At 38.6% G+C, this 15,985-nt stretch overlaps 1 protein-coding gene across 1 annotated transcript in view; it reads right to left on the minus strand.

Moving 5' to 3' along the window:
- Window positions 1-549: 549 nt before the first annotated feature.
- The window catches only part of RCL1 (RNA terminal phosphate cyclase like 1), a 64,079-nt gene continuing 48,643 nt past the window's right edge, over window positions 550-15,985 (minus strand). Inside the window, exons 8-9 of the mRNA XM_051987784.1 lie at window positions 10,981-11,084; window positions 550-2,173 (exon numbers count right to left, since the gene is read on the minus strand). Coding sequence (XP_051843744.1) covers window positions 2,023-2,173; window positions 10,981-11,084 — 255 coding nt within the window. The 3' untranslated portion in view covers window positions 550-2,022. The remainder of the gene's footprint in view (window positions 2,174-10,980; window positions 11,085-15,985) is intronic.

Here is a 15,985-nt window from a genome sequence, read left to right on the forward strand (position 1 = left end):
CAAAATAGTCCAACATATTGTAATATTCTGGGTTTTCTCCCTTTTGCCCTTTTACAGGGAGCTATGCTGAAGGGAAATGTGGATTGCTGACATACAGACATAAATTATATGAAAATTGTAGTAAAGAAGGCGAATGCCTTTCCCCCCCAAATCGTAGGGGAGAAGCGGTAACAGACAAATCTCTGTTTCTATAAAATTCACAGGTATGTTAATATGCTGGGAAAAGTTGAGAAGCAGCATTCTATCATCAATATCCATTTTTATCTTCCTGTTGTGACTGCTGAAACTGAGCTTTCTTTGTGTGCCCTGAGGAAAAGGGAGGGACTACCACAGCAGGAGAAGAATGCAAGGCATTCAGAATCCTGGACTGAGGGCTTTCCCCAGACTACCCTGGGTGGCTGCTGGAAAATCCAGTAAGTAAATAGGATAAAGGGGTGTGTGTGCATGATTTAGGGGAAACCCTTCTACCTCGAAAGGAAAGATCAAGACCAGGAAGAGAAGAGGGGGAAGGGAAGGGTAAACTTCTTAAAATCATTCAAGAACTGTCTATTTCTTTTTTAGCATCACAAATATGATTTATTGGAGTTAGTGCTCTATGACTGGTCCCCGCCTTTGCAATCTGTGGAAAGATTATGACGATACAATGAAATGGTGGGCTACTAATGTGGAATGAATGCACCATACAGAATTAATGTTAATGATTTTTTTTTGCTTAACTTCTTTGTTCCAAGGGAGGATTTTGTGAAAAGGAGGAAGAGCAGTAGCCAGTGACAATGACATTTAAAAAAACAAAGGGCAGCAAATTGGTGCAGTGTTCAGAGCCCTGAAGTCAGGAGGATGTGAGTTCAAATCTAGCCTCAGACACTTAACACTGCCTGGCTGTGTGAACCTGGGCAAGTCACTTAATCCCAATTTTCTCAGGGGAAAAAAAAAAAAACACTAAACAAACCAGAAAGTATCAATGAAACATTTTTTAAAGGAAAGGGTTCATGACCTAATGCTCTTCTTGTCTCCTGGTCCTTTTGAAGCCTATAAATAGAAATGGTCCCCGTGATTCAGTACAGAGATAATGATGGATATCCTGGGAAAGAGATTTCTAAATTTTCTCTCCATCCTGTCTAGCAGGAAAACCGAGCTCTTAGTTACGAGAATCATAAACCTAGGCCCAGAGGAATGTAAGGACGTTCCAGGCAAGGAAAGCCATCTACATATTCATGCTGTCCCTGGACTCAGCCTCCATGGCTCTCCTCACACCAATGTAGAGAAGTTGGCTGACTAGAGATACAGAATCCCAGAGTAGGAAGGCACCGTAGAGGTCCAAAGGTCACAGTTCAAAAATTGGATCCCATTATTGCCTAGTCCAACCTCTACGTTTTAAAGGTAAAATTAAGGTTCAATTCAGTTAAATGATTTGCTCCCACAGTTGTCCGGGTGCATGGCCCTCATGTTGGTTGCACAGGGGCTGAATGGCTTCTTGTTGAGTGGGCTGATAAGATTCTCATTCTGCTTTGTAGCTAATGGACCAGATGACTAGGTCCCCTCCAATTAGGGGAGTTTGTGAAACATCATCCAGTCTCTTGCTTGGGCAGAACAAGATGGAGTGCAAGTATCTGGGACCAAGATGGTGGCCCATGCAATGGCAGAAGAGCAAAATGAAAGTCTATAGCTTAGTGCTTTAAGAGGAGAAGTCTAGAGGCTAGAAGTCTCCAGGCTGAGACAACTCTGGTGAAATACAGTTCAAACAGGACAGCCACCCAACACACTCAGCTTCACACTCTCTCCCCATATTTCTGAGGGAAATTTCTTCTTAAACCAACCTGGATGCAGGGCTTATCTCTAAGAGGGGGAAACGGGTAGGAACTGTTATTTAAATGTCTTTTATTTTTAATGTCCTATAAAAAAGAAAAAAGAAAAAAAAGTCCTTAATATTTGTGGCTGCCCTGTTCTAAATGGAGATTTGGTAGTCTTCGAGAATCTTCACTTTTCAGTCTGGTCTGGTCTGACTTGAAGGTGGAAGTTATGTTACTTGATGGTCTTGCTGAGGTTTGAGAAGCCAACTCCCACACATGTCATCAGTACCTTCTCCCCTCCCTTAAGCTCTTCACCACATGGCTTAGTTTCAATTTTGAACATGATTTGGAAGAAACTCTTCAAATGCCGCAAAAATTCTATTCTAAAAATGGAAAGAAAAGGGAGCAAAATTAATTTAAAAAAAATTCTCTCTCAACCCTCCCACCCCATTTTGGATTATCCAAGAACTCATATAGCCCACCTCTCCCCTAGTATTGTTTTATTATTTTGTTTTTTAACTTTTTTCCTTTTTTTTTTTTTTTTTTTTTGGTTAGAAGGAAAAATCCCTTTTAATCCCTATGGCCAAAAGGTTAGCAAGAAGGAAGGAGGAAAAATGTGGAGCTGAATAAGTTGTCACCCTTGAAAAACTGGCTCCATTAGAACATCAAGAGCCACAGATAGAATCTTAATGTAGGGCAGGTGAGTTAAAGTGAAGGAGAACAGGTATAAGTAAGCATGAAAGACTGGGTGACAGGTACCACTGAGCATATTTAGGAGCAATAAAGGAGATGGAACAGTCACTAGCAAGCAGGGATAACACAGAAAATACAGGTGCCATCTTGGTAACTACAAGAACTAGAGGAAAGCCTCCAGAGCACTAGGAAGATCTATTTTTCTTTCTCTTCTCTTCTCTTTTCTCTTCCTTCCTTCTTCTTCCTTTCTCTCTCTCTCTCTCTCTCTCTCTCTCTCTCTCTCTCTTTTTCTTTCCCTTTCCCTTTCCCCCTCCCTCCCTCTCCTTCCTTCCTTTCTGACTTTGTGACTAGTAAGCTCTCAATCAATGAACAAGCAAATTATTAAGAGAGTACTATATGCTAAGCTCTAAGGATACAAAGAGAGAACAAAACAATTCCTGCTCTCAGGGAGCTTCCATTCTAGGAGGAGACACTATGCAAGCAACAATGTACAAAGCAGCAGGGCAGATTGGAAGTAATGGAAAGAATGTAATAATATTAAGAGGGAACTAGGAAAAGTGTCTTATAGAAGGTGGGATTTTGTTGGGACATGAAGGAAGTCAAGAATACTAGAAGGTAGGAACAAAGGAGGGAGAGTTATACCAGGTATGGGGGATTGCCACTGAAAATGTCGGAGATTGGGAGATAGTATCTTGTGGGAGGAACAGCAAGGCGGTCAGTATCACTGGATCAAAGACTAAGTGGAACTGTAAGAAGTCTGGAAAAGGGGAAATGGGTCAAGTTACAAAGGGCTTTGAAAGCCAGACAAAGGATTTTATTTTTGATCTTGAAAGGAACAGAAAGCTACTGAAGGTTACTGAGAGAAGGAGATTACATGGTCAACCCTGTACCTTAGGAAAGATCTCTTTGATGGAATAGGGAGAAATCTAAAGCAGAGACATCTGCCAACAGGTTACAAGCAATAGTCTGGGGAGGAAGTACTGAGGGCAATAAGATAATGGCAGTGTCAGATGAGAAAAGGGGGTTTATAGGAGGAGGGTTATTGATTGTGGATTGATCCACAAGGGCATGGACACATTGAAACACTTTTCCCCAGCTATCCCAAATGTTTCCTCCTTCTAGATCCTAGCTCAAGGCCTTTTAAATTCAGGTCATTAAAAATGTCTGTTCCATCACCATCCCCACCCCTACCGCCTATGCCCAAACACATTTGTGGGTAAAACCTCTAGCTCTGTCGAAAGAGATAAAACTCATCTCACCCACTCATCTGCCGTCTTAGGAGAAAACAACATGTTCTCTTTCTTTCTCCTCTTCCCCTATTGCTAAAGAAGTGATTTCCAAGAGCACAGCAGGAGTACAAACAGCTTGCTCTCTTGATCCTCACCCAACCAACCTATTTAAATCAGATCATGCTGCTGTAAATGCCCTGCTCAAAATTGTCAGCTGGCCTTGAAAAAACAGCCCCTCGCTCTCCTTTCAAAGAGTGTGTGTGTGTGTGTGTGTGTGTGTGTGTGTGTGTGTGTGTATAGGGAGGCACCAAGCATCTGCAGCCACCTTCGTCGATTCTTGGACAGGGACGGGAGAGACACACGCTCCAGTGTGCACAGCTGGGTGGTTGTCGCTTTTGGAAAAGGGATTAAACCTCCACCAACAAGATGCGAGCTGAAAGAAAGCCTGTCCCGCCTGGACGTGATGTTCTGCCAAACCCCTCGGCTAGCCTGAGGTGGGACTGTACTGAAATCTGAACTAAAGCACGTTTCACAGAACGCCTTTCACTGCTCCCGAAAGCCTGGAGTCTCCCTTCTGCCTGGATGTGAAAGAGTTAAAAGACTGTTCATTTTAGACGAAAGGAGGAAAAACACATGCACACGCACACACCCAGCCCTATCCTATCTGCCTCCCAGAGTAAAAGAAAACCACAAGGCGAAGAGAACCCACTCTGCTCACATATTAAAAGGGGGAGTCAGGGGCAGAAGCATAAAATTAAAGCATTATTTGTTGGCGGTTCAATATCTGCTTGCCAGAGACGTGCCCGCAATGGGGCTGAGCCTCGGGGAAGATAGGGCCCCAGAGCAGACCTGCAACTGAAACTAAGTTCTAAGAACTTCCCCCTTCTCCCTCTAAGCCCTTAGACATGCAAGACCCATGCAAAAAAATAGCGAGCAAAAAAGGAAATCATAGAGACCCTCACTCCTCCTCTTCTTTACCCTCCCAGTGTATATGTACAGTTTTCAAGGAGTTGGATCTCCCAAAGCAGTAGAGCTGGCTGCTTTTGATGTTAACCCATAATAATTTTAAGTGTTTGTCTTTTCTTTTATTATGTTATAATATAGCATTAATATTGTATTATTAATATTATAATATAGATAATATAGATAGAATATTATATTATAAAGAAACATATGTGTCCCTGAGAGGTATATGCAAATAATAACAATAATCATTATCATTGCTATTATTCTTTTTTTTTTTTTTTTTTTGGCTGAGGCAATTAGGGGGTTAAGTGACATGCCTAGGGTCATAAGCTAGGAAATACTAAGTGTCTGAGGCCAGATTTGAACTCAGGTCCTCCTGACTTCAGAGCTGATGCTCTATCCACTGGGCCACCTAGCTGCCCCTTCTATCCTTATTCTTATAGCAGCAACTAGCATTTATACAGCGCTGTAAAGTTTGTAAAGTTTACATCTTGATGACAACCTTGTGAGGTAGGTGTAACCATTTTAGAAAGATGAGGAAACTAGCAGACAAGGTGAGGTGATTTGCCCAGGATCACAAAGTATCTAGAGTACATTTGAACCCAGGTGCATCCTTATTCCAAGTCCAGGGCTCCACCCAATGGACCACCTAGCTGCCTCTCAATGTAACAGACACACTGTCCTTAGCAACAATTCTCAGAACAGAGACGGGAGTTGTGATTTCACAGGCAATAAAAATCCTTCTAGCAATGCGGGTATACCACTTTTTCTGCAACTGATACACTCTTAATGGACTAGGACCAGGAAGCATCGAGAGGTGAAGTGATCTGACCAGAGTCGCACAATCAGTACGTCAGAGGCAGAGCTTGAACCCAGATTTGTCTGGGATGTGTATCAAAGTCTTCTGGCTCTCTATCTCTATCTACAACCACTTTGTCTCACAGGAAAGAAAAAAAGGCCTCAGGGAATTAGAAAAAATGCCTCATTTAGGAGAAGAACTGGCCAGCGCTGGGGCAGAACGGTACTTGTTACATCCAACATATTTGGAAATCAAAGATTATGGGATGTTTCCAAACTACAGGGTTAGTCAACAGCCACAGTGACACTTGGCTCTCTCCATCTTTCTCTGACCTCTCCCATGAGAGTAGGAGGTACCATTTAAAACTTTGCAATTGATGCTGGGGGGTAGACACTCACACATGGCCACAGGAGCTTCCAAAGGACAGATATCTACTTTCACAACAATGTCAGCTTCGGTAAAAAAAACAACTACCCCCAAACCCCAACATTCTGCATTCAAAGGGCTTGCTGACTTGCTGAATAGATGAGCAAACCCTAGGGACCAAAGTGATGAAATCTAGAAAACAAGAGCTGAATGTGAAAAAAACGCTCATTGCATTTCTCACCCAAACCAAAACTGTATATAGCCCCTCAGTACTGCCCATACAATGGCTCAGCCAGTCTTGCTTGTATGTGGCCCTGAGTCAACTGTAGGGTAGTGGAAAGTCAACAAATCTGAGCTGGAATCCTGGCTCTACCCCTTACGAGCTGAGCGGCCTTAGATAATTCACTTTCACCACTCTGTGCCTCAGTTTCCTCATCTGTAAAAGGGAGAATAATTCTACAGGTTATTACTTCATTCACAGAGCTGATGTGAAGATCAAATGAGATAATGTAAAGACTATTGGAAACTAGAAAGCACCATCTCAATTATCTTTAAAAGGAAGAGACTGGCTCAAAGTTCCTCAAAGACTCCTTCTACCTTTCTAAATCTATGATCCTCTGAGTCTCAACAAAACACACACCCAACAAGTGGGTATGCAAGTTTCTTTAGTGATTCCAGTAAAGGGCACCAAAAGCAAGTCATTTGGTTTTTGAATAGATTTTGCTGCTTGAACTTTTCCTCTATACATACCTCCAGCAACATCATTGTTTGCATACTGCCTTACCCATCAGAAGGTAAACTCCTTGAGGGTAAGGACCATGTTTTTTTGCCTTTCTTTGAAGCTCTAGTACTTGGTATACACCATGCTTAATAACTTCTTGCTGACCATCTTTGTCAGTAAGTTTTCTCTTAATAGCAAAAGCTCTTAGCTTTTCACATTGGGGCCAAGCAGAAATAAAATCAATCAAATCCCTTTTCCAACACGATTCCCCGTTCAACTGGAGGCTGTTACTATGGCCCCATCTCTGTTACTGCAAGCTGACTGTTCCCATTTTCCTTCCACTGGTTGCCCCCCTCAGGATTTATTCCATTGTTCACTCAACAAGCATTTATTATGTGTTTATTATGTGACAGGCACTGTCAAGTACTAGGGATAAAAGAGAGGCAAAAGATTCCTCAAGGAATCCAGGGGCAAGACAACCCATTAATATTATGCACAAACAAGAAACATACAAGACAAATTGAAGAAAATCTCAGAGGGAAAACACTAACTAGCCTTTGGGGAGAAGGGAAAGTTATTTTTTTGGGCAGAAGGTAAGATTTTAGCCAAGACTTTGACAATAAAAATACATAGTATTGAGATTGGGGAGAAAGGGAGGTATGAGAGACAAAAAGGATTTTAGGTAACTGAAAAAATATATATTTAATTAAAAACAACAAAAAACTTGTGTGCCTTACTTGAATTCTCCCAGGAGTTGGGGGAAAAAACATACTTTGAGAAAGAGGCAGTTTATAGAAAAGTTAAAGGAGAAAAAGCAAACATCTCAGTATCATTATATTGCAGAGGGTGTTGGGAAGAAATAAGGTATGAAAAGTCTGGAAAGCTGGGAAGGGGGCAGATTATAAAGGACTCTGAAAGCCAAAGAGAGGGTCATGGAGGTAATCTGGAGTCTTTCCTAAAATATGATGTCCCAAAATAAACAGTTAATTCTCTTCCTATTCCTCTCCAGGATGCATTGTGATACAACAGAACAAATGGGAGATCTAGGGTCAAAAGAGCAGTGAGATGACACAATGGATAGAATACACAGCCTGGAGTCAGGAAAATTCATTTTCCTGAGTTCAAACCTCTTCAGACATTTACTATCTGTGTGACCCTAAGAAAGTCACTTTACCTGTTTGCCTCAGGTTCCTTATCTGTAAAATGAGCTGGGGAAGGAAATGGCAAAGCACTCCAGAATCTTTGCCATGAAAACATCAAATTTGGGTCAATAAAGAGTTGCATGTGACTGAAATGAAGGAATAACAACAATAATTGAGATCATAATCCTGGGTCCGCCACTAACAACCTGCATAACTCTGGTGAACTCATTTAACTCTTCATGCCTCTGTTTCCTCATCTGTAAAATGATGAGTTAAACTGTAAGTCCTTCTAAAGTTCCTTCTAGCTTTATGAGCCTAAGATTCTATGACTAATTAGTAAAGCACAGAAGGATACAAAAAAATTAAATGGGACCTCCTGTTGTCATAAAGAGATTAACATTTCCTATTATGAGAAGTGAATCATATTTTTCTTGTGCAGCATGATAAATGTGCAAACGTTTAGAACTTAACATTAACCTACATTGGATTACTTCTTGTCTAGGAGAGGGAGGAGGGAAAAGGTTTTTGCAAGGGTGAATGTTGAAAACTATCTTTGCATGTATTTGGAAAATAAAAAGCTATTATATAAATAAAAAAAGAAGTGAATCATAGATTATTAGATTTTAGAAATCCCTTTGAACTCTGTTAATTTAATAGATGAGAAAACTGAACTCTAAAGTAATGAAAGATTTGTCCAAGGTCACCTAGCAAGGGACTGGTTAGCGCAGAGTAGCCTCCAACCCAAGTCTCTTAAAAATCCAAAAAGTTAACCATGCATTCTAAACCTCTGATTGTGCCCTATTTGTTCATATAATTTGTTCTTATTTATTGCAATGTATTTATGGCAATGTCAATGCCAGGACTTGCAAATGAAATTAAAGTAGCTCTTTAAAGAATTTTCAAATCCTACAATATTTGAGTTGGAAGACAGAAATCTTTGAACTGAAAGACAAAACAGTGAACTTGGAGAAATGGGGTCTGGATTTGAAGCACAACTTTAAAAAACTTATTCCCTGGAAAATCCTGAACAAATCACATTACCAGTCAAATCTATCTGACTTATCAATTAAATCTAGTTAAGAGGCAGAAGCAGGACAGAAAACTCCAAATCCTGACCTCCAAAGGCATTTTCCACTATACTTTCTCTCTGGATTCTCTAGAGTGAGATGGAGGGCCATCTCTATTATCTTGTCACTGGACCCAGATGGATCTGGAGTAGAAATTGAGGCAGGTGTCTCTGCACAGCATCCCTCAATTGAATCCAACTCACTTGCATGTCCTGGTACCATCTTCTTCCTGATGTCATAATCCTCTTCAAGAATAAAGGACAATCAACAACACGGAGGTTATCCGGTCTCTTAGGCTCTTACTGAGGGAGCTAGCCTGATAACATTTCTCTACCTTCACTCCCTTCTTAAAAATGGCTATTATTGACATAGCACTTTTAACCTTTATAATACACTTTACAAGCAGCTCATTTTATCTTCACAACAACTCTGAGAAGTGGATGCTGCCATTATTATTATTACCCACATAATACAGATTTACAGATGAGGAAATAGACACAGAGATCAGTTGACTTGCCCAAGTAAGCTAGTTAAGCATCTGTCTGAGGAAGGATTTTGAACTCAGATCTCTCTCCAAGTCCAGGGTTCTAGATATACCTAGATGCCATTTAGATACACATCAAACAAGTAATACCTCCAAAAACCTATACTAAGTCTATAAAAAGTACTCCATCCCTCCCTTCAAGAATCCATTCCTATGGAAGAATTATGCCTGAGGGCACAAGGTCCAAAGGTCTATTTTTTTCGGGAAGCAGAAGCATTCTGGTTCTTTCTTTTCTTTAAGTTTTTCCTTTTCTCCCTCTTCTTCCAATCATTCATCCATCTCCTTCTCTCTCCTCCTTCCTCCTTCCTTTTCTTTCTCTCCCTCCCTCTTTCTCCTCTCTTTTTCTTCCTCCCTTCTTTTTATCTCCCCCCTTCCTCCCTCCCTCTCTCTTTTCCCCCTCCCTTTCCTTCCTTTCCTCCCTCTCTTTTCCTCCCCCTACCTTTCTCTCTCCCCCTCCTCCCCTCATGTGATGGCACCACCATTCTTCAGTTATCACAGTACTGTACCTTTCACATATACAGCATCGGTACCATGATAACCGAAAAAGGACAGTTCAGTCTCATCCCAGCTGCCTCCGCTGGCCCAAGATGTAACCACGGAAGGTGACGTGACTGGGGGAAATCAGTCTGGCAGGCAAACGACTTTCAGGAGCTCTCATGCCCCAATCATTAAAATAAAAAGCTTCTCGGACTGGACTCTTTGCTAAGGACCCAACTATATACAAACCAGATGTCCAGGTGCACTTGCCGCTTAGTTCTCTTCATAACCCAAGTCAAAGATTGTTAGAACTGGAAGAGACTCCAGAGTTCATCTGGTTTACCCCTTTGCAGGATGGATGTGGAAACCAAAGCCCAGAGAAGGGAAATAATGTGACCCAATGGTACACAGGCAACAGAGTCAGAATTCAGACCCTCTGATTCTTGTATTCTTTCCACTATACATTGTAATTTCTTTACAGCAGTTATTACCTGTTACCTATCAATAATTTACATATATAGCAAGTTCTTCTATTTTCCCATTGCAAGATCAAGACCATTTCTTGCAAATATTTCATTTTCTAGATATGGAAACTGAACAGTGGAAAGATGGTATGGTTTGGCCAGGTAATACAAAGGGTTGGAGTTTGTGCCCAGATCCTACTCCAAACCCTTTATTCTTTTTGATATCTAATATGGAATAGAAAGATAACTGGAAAGTTTTCTATTTCTAGAATCATTTTCAACTGTATCACGCTCTCTCATTTTTGGTAAAAATAAAAAGCACTTGACATGTGTCCCTTCTAGTTGCTACAACTGGGTCACTGGAAGAGGAAAGGAAAAAAACAATCCATAACAAATAACCAACAAACAAGCTATAAGAGACATCAGGTGTTTAACCCCAAAAGGAATAAATAAAACCAAAAGGCAGAGATTAAAGGATCCATACCCAATATGTGGGGCTGCTTTAATTGGTCCCAAATGAAGATTACAGCTGGGAAAGAAAGAAAGTGAGCTTCCCATAGGTAAAAATAAATAACGAGGAAAGAGTTTGGTTCATTTAAGTCTCAGAGGTACAGGCAGTTCTGTACTTGATGACAAGATATGCTCAGTACAGTAACTTTGTCATTTGGTACAATTAGAAAAATAAATCAGCTCAGCTAGCAGGGCTTAAGAAAACAACTTACGTGTAGGGAGACAGCGGTCCTAGCAGGACTTTGGAAACATCCTGCTGTCCAAGGGTCATGAGGAGCAGAACTAAACTCTGGTTGGTGGAGTCCACACAACCCCCCTGTCAATACAAACATTTTAATTATTAATCTTTGTACAAACCAGAAAATGGAAGCCCCCCTCCCATCCCCAAAGGGAGAGATAAGGAAGGAAAAAGGGAAACATTTACCAGGAACAGGGGAGCCCATAAAAGATCAGATTGCATTGGTCAAGTGCTAATAAAATGTAGTGCAATTTTGTAAGGGGAAAACTTACATAATCTAGTTTTAAGGGTACACCCACTATCAAGACCTTTGCAATAGCTAGGGACAGGCAAATGGACAATTTAAGTTTATGAAGTGAAAAAGGAGGCTTGTCATAGTAATTAAAACAGCAAGACAACGTTTTACTGAGTACAGAATAAGCCAAAAGCACAATTCAGTACTAGGAAATCTGTAGTTAATTACTAAAGGTTAAATGACTGCCAAGTAAGCGCCTACTTTTATTCAACCCATAGCAGAACAAAGTTAGCCCTCTCTGGTAATAGGATTTGACGTTCTAGATTTATTCAAGCCAAACTATGATATTTGTTTAAGTTCTTCCTTCTTCATCTTTCCTCTGTGATTTGTTCTGTACCTGTGATTTCATCAGTAAAGGGAATTCCTCGTGTGAAACTTTCCTCAAAAACCTCTCATTTGTACAAAAAATGTTTATAGTAACAATTTAAAAATATAAATTTTATCTTCTTTTTATTGATAGCTTTTGTTTGTACATATTTGTTCCAAATATATCTTTCTCCTCTCTTTCCCTTGTAACATCCCTTATAACAATGATGAGCAAAGAAAATGGCTAAGACTAATCTAATCCATCAGTATTTGATGGTATATGTGATATACATTACCAGAGTCCCTAAATTCTATAACTAAAGGAGAGAAGAAAGATGTATTTTCTCAACTTCTCTAATCCCAGTTTGGTCATTATAACTGCACAGTGTAGGTCTTTTGTTGTTGTTGTTCTTTCCATTTGCACTGTCATAATTATTGTGTATATTATTTTTTTAGTTCTGCTTATTTCACTCCATATCATTTCATAGAAGTCTTTCATGCACCTCTGAATTCTTCATATTTTTCATTTCTCATGCTATGGTAATATTACATTATGTCCACATACCACAGTTTGTTTAGTCATTTATTAGTCAATGAGCATTTCTATTTTTGTTTCCATTTTTTTTTTTATTGTTGCCGATCAGCAATTTTGGAGGGTTAACAAATAATTGAAAGGAAACTTGGGTATCCATCAGCTGGGGTGTGAATGTCAAGATCTACTCTCTTCACTTTTTTTCCTATTGATGCATATTTTTCTCACTTTGTAAATTAAATTTTACTTTCAGATGTACATTTTTTCCTTTCTCCCTCCGCACTCCTTATTGAGAAAGCAAGGAAAATAAAACCCCTGTTACAAGATTGTATAATCAAGCAAAATAAATTCCCATACTGGCCATATTCAATCCCTTTCCCCCTCCCAATTTATCTCTCTCTCTCTTTTTTTTTTTTAAATTTAAATTTTATTTTTATTTAATAATAACTTTGTATTGACAGAATCCATGCCAGGGTAATTTTTTACAACATTATCCCTTGCACTCGCTTATGTTTCGATTTTTTCCCCTCCCTCCCTTCTCCCCCCGCCCCCCAAGATGGCAAGCAGTCCTATAAATGTTAAATATGTTGCAGTATATCCTAGATACAATATATATTTGCAGAACCGAACAGTTCTCCTGTTGCACAGGGAAAATTGGATTCAGAAGGTAAAAAATAACTCCTCCCAATTTATCTCAATCTATAACCTGATTCCACCATTTTTATATCTGGAGATTGGTAGCATGTTTCAACTTGAGACCTCTGGACCTTTAACTGGTCATTTTGCTGATTAAAATTCCCCAATTTTTAAATGTTGTTTTGTCTTTACAAATTATTATTAATATGTGTTAATTATTGTCCTGCTTCTGATCATTTCACTCTGCATCAATTCCTAAATCTTTCCATGTTTCTCTGAAACCACTCCTTAATTTCTTATAGCACAATAGTATCTTATCACATATACACAACATAATTTATGCATATCCCCTAATTAATGGTTATCTCTTCTTTGCCACATAAAGAGTTGCTATAAATATTTTTGCATATAAGGGATTTTTCCCTCTTCTTTGATCTCTTAGGATTTAAAAACTTTTATTAGAGAATTCTGCTGCAAAGACTTTTTGCTTTACTTTCTTGCGTCACTTCTAATTCTTGCTACGTTGTATTTATTTGTACAAACTTTTAAATTTATGTAACTAAAATTACCCATCCTATCTTCTGTAATCTTCTTTATCTCTTCTTTGTTATGAACTTTTCTCCTCTTCATGGATATGATCGATAATTTCTTTCTTGCCCCTTTATTTATGATATCACCCTTTATGTCTAAGCAGTCATGTGGATTTTGTCATGGTATATAGTGTGAGCTGCTAGTCTACACCTAAGTTTCTGTCAGACTACTTTCAATTTTTACAACAGTTTCTGTTAAATAATAAATTCTTGTCCTAGTTGCTGGGATCTTTGGCTACTGTGTTTATTTGCTTTTGTATGTTGTGTACCAAATTGTTATTACTGATCAACTTCTTTTTTTCTTAACCAAAACTAAACTGTTTTGATGATTATGGCTTTGTTGTAAAGTTTCAGCTCAATCCACCCTTCCACCCCAAGCTCTTATTTTCCATTCCTTTTCTTCCATTTAAGTTTTTCTGGATTCTGAGTGGCATCTCTGATATGCCTCTGTGATTCCTATTTTGGTGCATCCCTAAGGAGAGTTCTGGACTGTGGGATATATTTTAAGCTGCTTAAAGACTTAAAAGATAGAGTAGCCCAGTGGATTGAAGGAGAAGTCATGATATTTACCGAAAAAAGCTCTCCGTCTTGGTTAACAATTTCTAAGGCCAGCTTCTATTTTCTTAGATATGAGTGTGTGTCACAGCATGGACACTATCCCTTTGCCTTTAAACAACTTAACAAAAGCTTTTCTTAAAGTACAGTCCTGCCATTCTGGCTATGATCCTGCCATTAGTAAGTAATACAGTTTGTGTATGGCTCCAGTAAGAGTGAGGGAGTTGTTAAACTTATTCACATTCAATTCTCCTTTGTGAGCAATGGCATATATTTGTTTTTATTTTTTAATTGTTTTTTCTTTCTCTTTTTTTTATTAAAGCTTTTTATTTTTCAAAACATATGCGTGAACAATTCTTCAACATTAACCCTTGCAAAACCCGGCCTTCCCCCACGCCCTCCCCTAGATGGCAAGCAATCCAACATATGTTAAACATGGTAGAAATATACGTTAAATCCAAAATATGTATACATATTTATACAATTATCACGCAATGGCATATATTTCTAAGAAAATTCCTCTGCATAAGAAAATTCATTTTATTACCATGGGACAATTATAATAACTGACTCTTATAGGAAACAAAGTCTATGATCTTAGCTATAGCAAGAGCAGTCTAAAAAACTAAATTCACTGTTGACTCTTTCCAACAATGAGATATATACCCAGAAAGAGGATTGTGGGAACTGAGTGTGGATTACAACATAACATTCTCACTCTTTTTGTTGCTATTCACTTGCATTTTGTTTTCTTACTTATTTTCTTTCCTTTTTGATCTGATTTTTCTTGTGCAGCAAGAGAATTGTATAAATATGTTTACACATGTTGGATTTAATGTATATTTTAACATGTATAACATGTATTGAATTGTTTGCCATCTAGGAGAGGGAGTGGGGGAAGGAGAGGAAAATCTGAAACACAAGGCTATGCAAGGGTCAACGTTGAAAATTTATATGTGCATATGTTTTGAAAATAAAAAGCTTTTAAAAATTAAAAATAAGAATTAATATTTATTATTTAAATTGATTTTGTATAAATATGAATAATATGTTTGAAATATAAAAATTATTTGACATTAAAAAAAAAAACTAAGTTTACATCTAAGTTTATAGATGAAGATGGATAGATGGATGGATGGATGGATGGATGAATGGACAGCTGTTTGCCCAATCATGGTGAATCTATAGATTTTTACAACTCATATGTAACACTGAGAATCTGGATAAAGTTGGCTAGATAGCTTACATTTATACAGCCCTCTAGATTTGCAATTTACATATATATTGTCTCATCTAACTGACTGTGAGATACAGATGTGGAGAATGAGGCTAAGTAATTTGCCCAGAATTATATGTATGTATATATATATATACACACACTATATATACACAGTATAGACACTATTTAAGTGTCTAAGGCAGGGTCTGAAGTTGGGTCTTCCTTATTTTAGTTCCTGCTATCTACTTACTATACTATAGAGTTTTCAATGAAATTCAGGAAAGAATCATAAAGACCAGTGAATTATATAATTTCAGGGTTTAAAAAAACTTCAGAGGTCATTTAGCTCAATTTGCAAAATACTTTAAATATATATTTTCTCATCTGATTGTGAGGTACAGATATGGAAACTGAGGCAAAGTACTTTGCCCAGAATTATAGAACTATTTAAGTCTCTAAGGAAGTCTCTGAACTGGGGTTTTCCTGATTTCAGTCCCTGTTGTCTATTTACCATACCATAAAGTTTCTCAATGAAGTTCAGGAAAGAATCATAAAGACCAGTGAATTATATAATTTCAGTGTTTAAAAGAACTTCAGAGGTCATTTAGCTCAATTTGTATCTAAGCATGAATCACCTTGACAAATGGTCTAGCTTCTAACCACAGTTCTCTAGAGAGGAATCATGTATTAGTATCCTGTAAGATGGGAATAAAACTAGTAATAGGTATCCCACAAATATAGTGAGGATAAAATGTGAAAAACTCTATCGCCCCTAAAAGTGCTACAGAAACACCAGGTGCTATTATTATCACTGTTAACTTCCCCTCCTCCCCCGCCTCCAGCAGT

This window comes from Antechinus flavipes, chromosome 1 (assembly GCF_016432865.1).
Source record: "Antechinus flavipes isolate AdamAnt ecotype Samford, QLD, Australia chromosome 1, AdamAnt_v2, whole genome shotgun sequence".
NCBI lineage: Eukaryota > Metazoa > Chordata > Mammalia > Dasyuromorphia > Dasyuridae > Antechinus > Antechinus flavipes.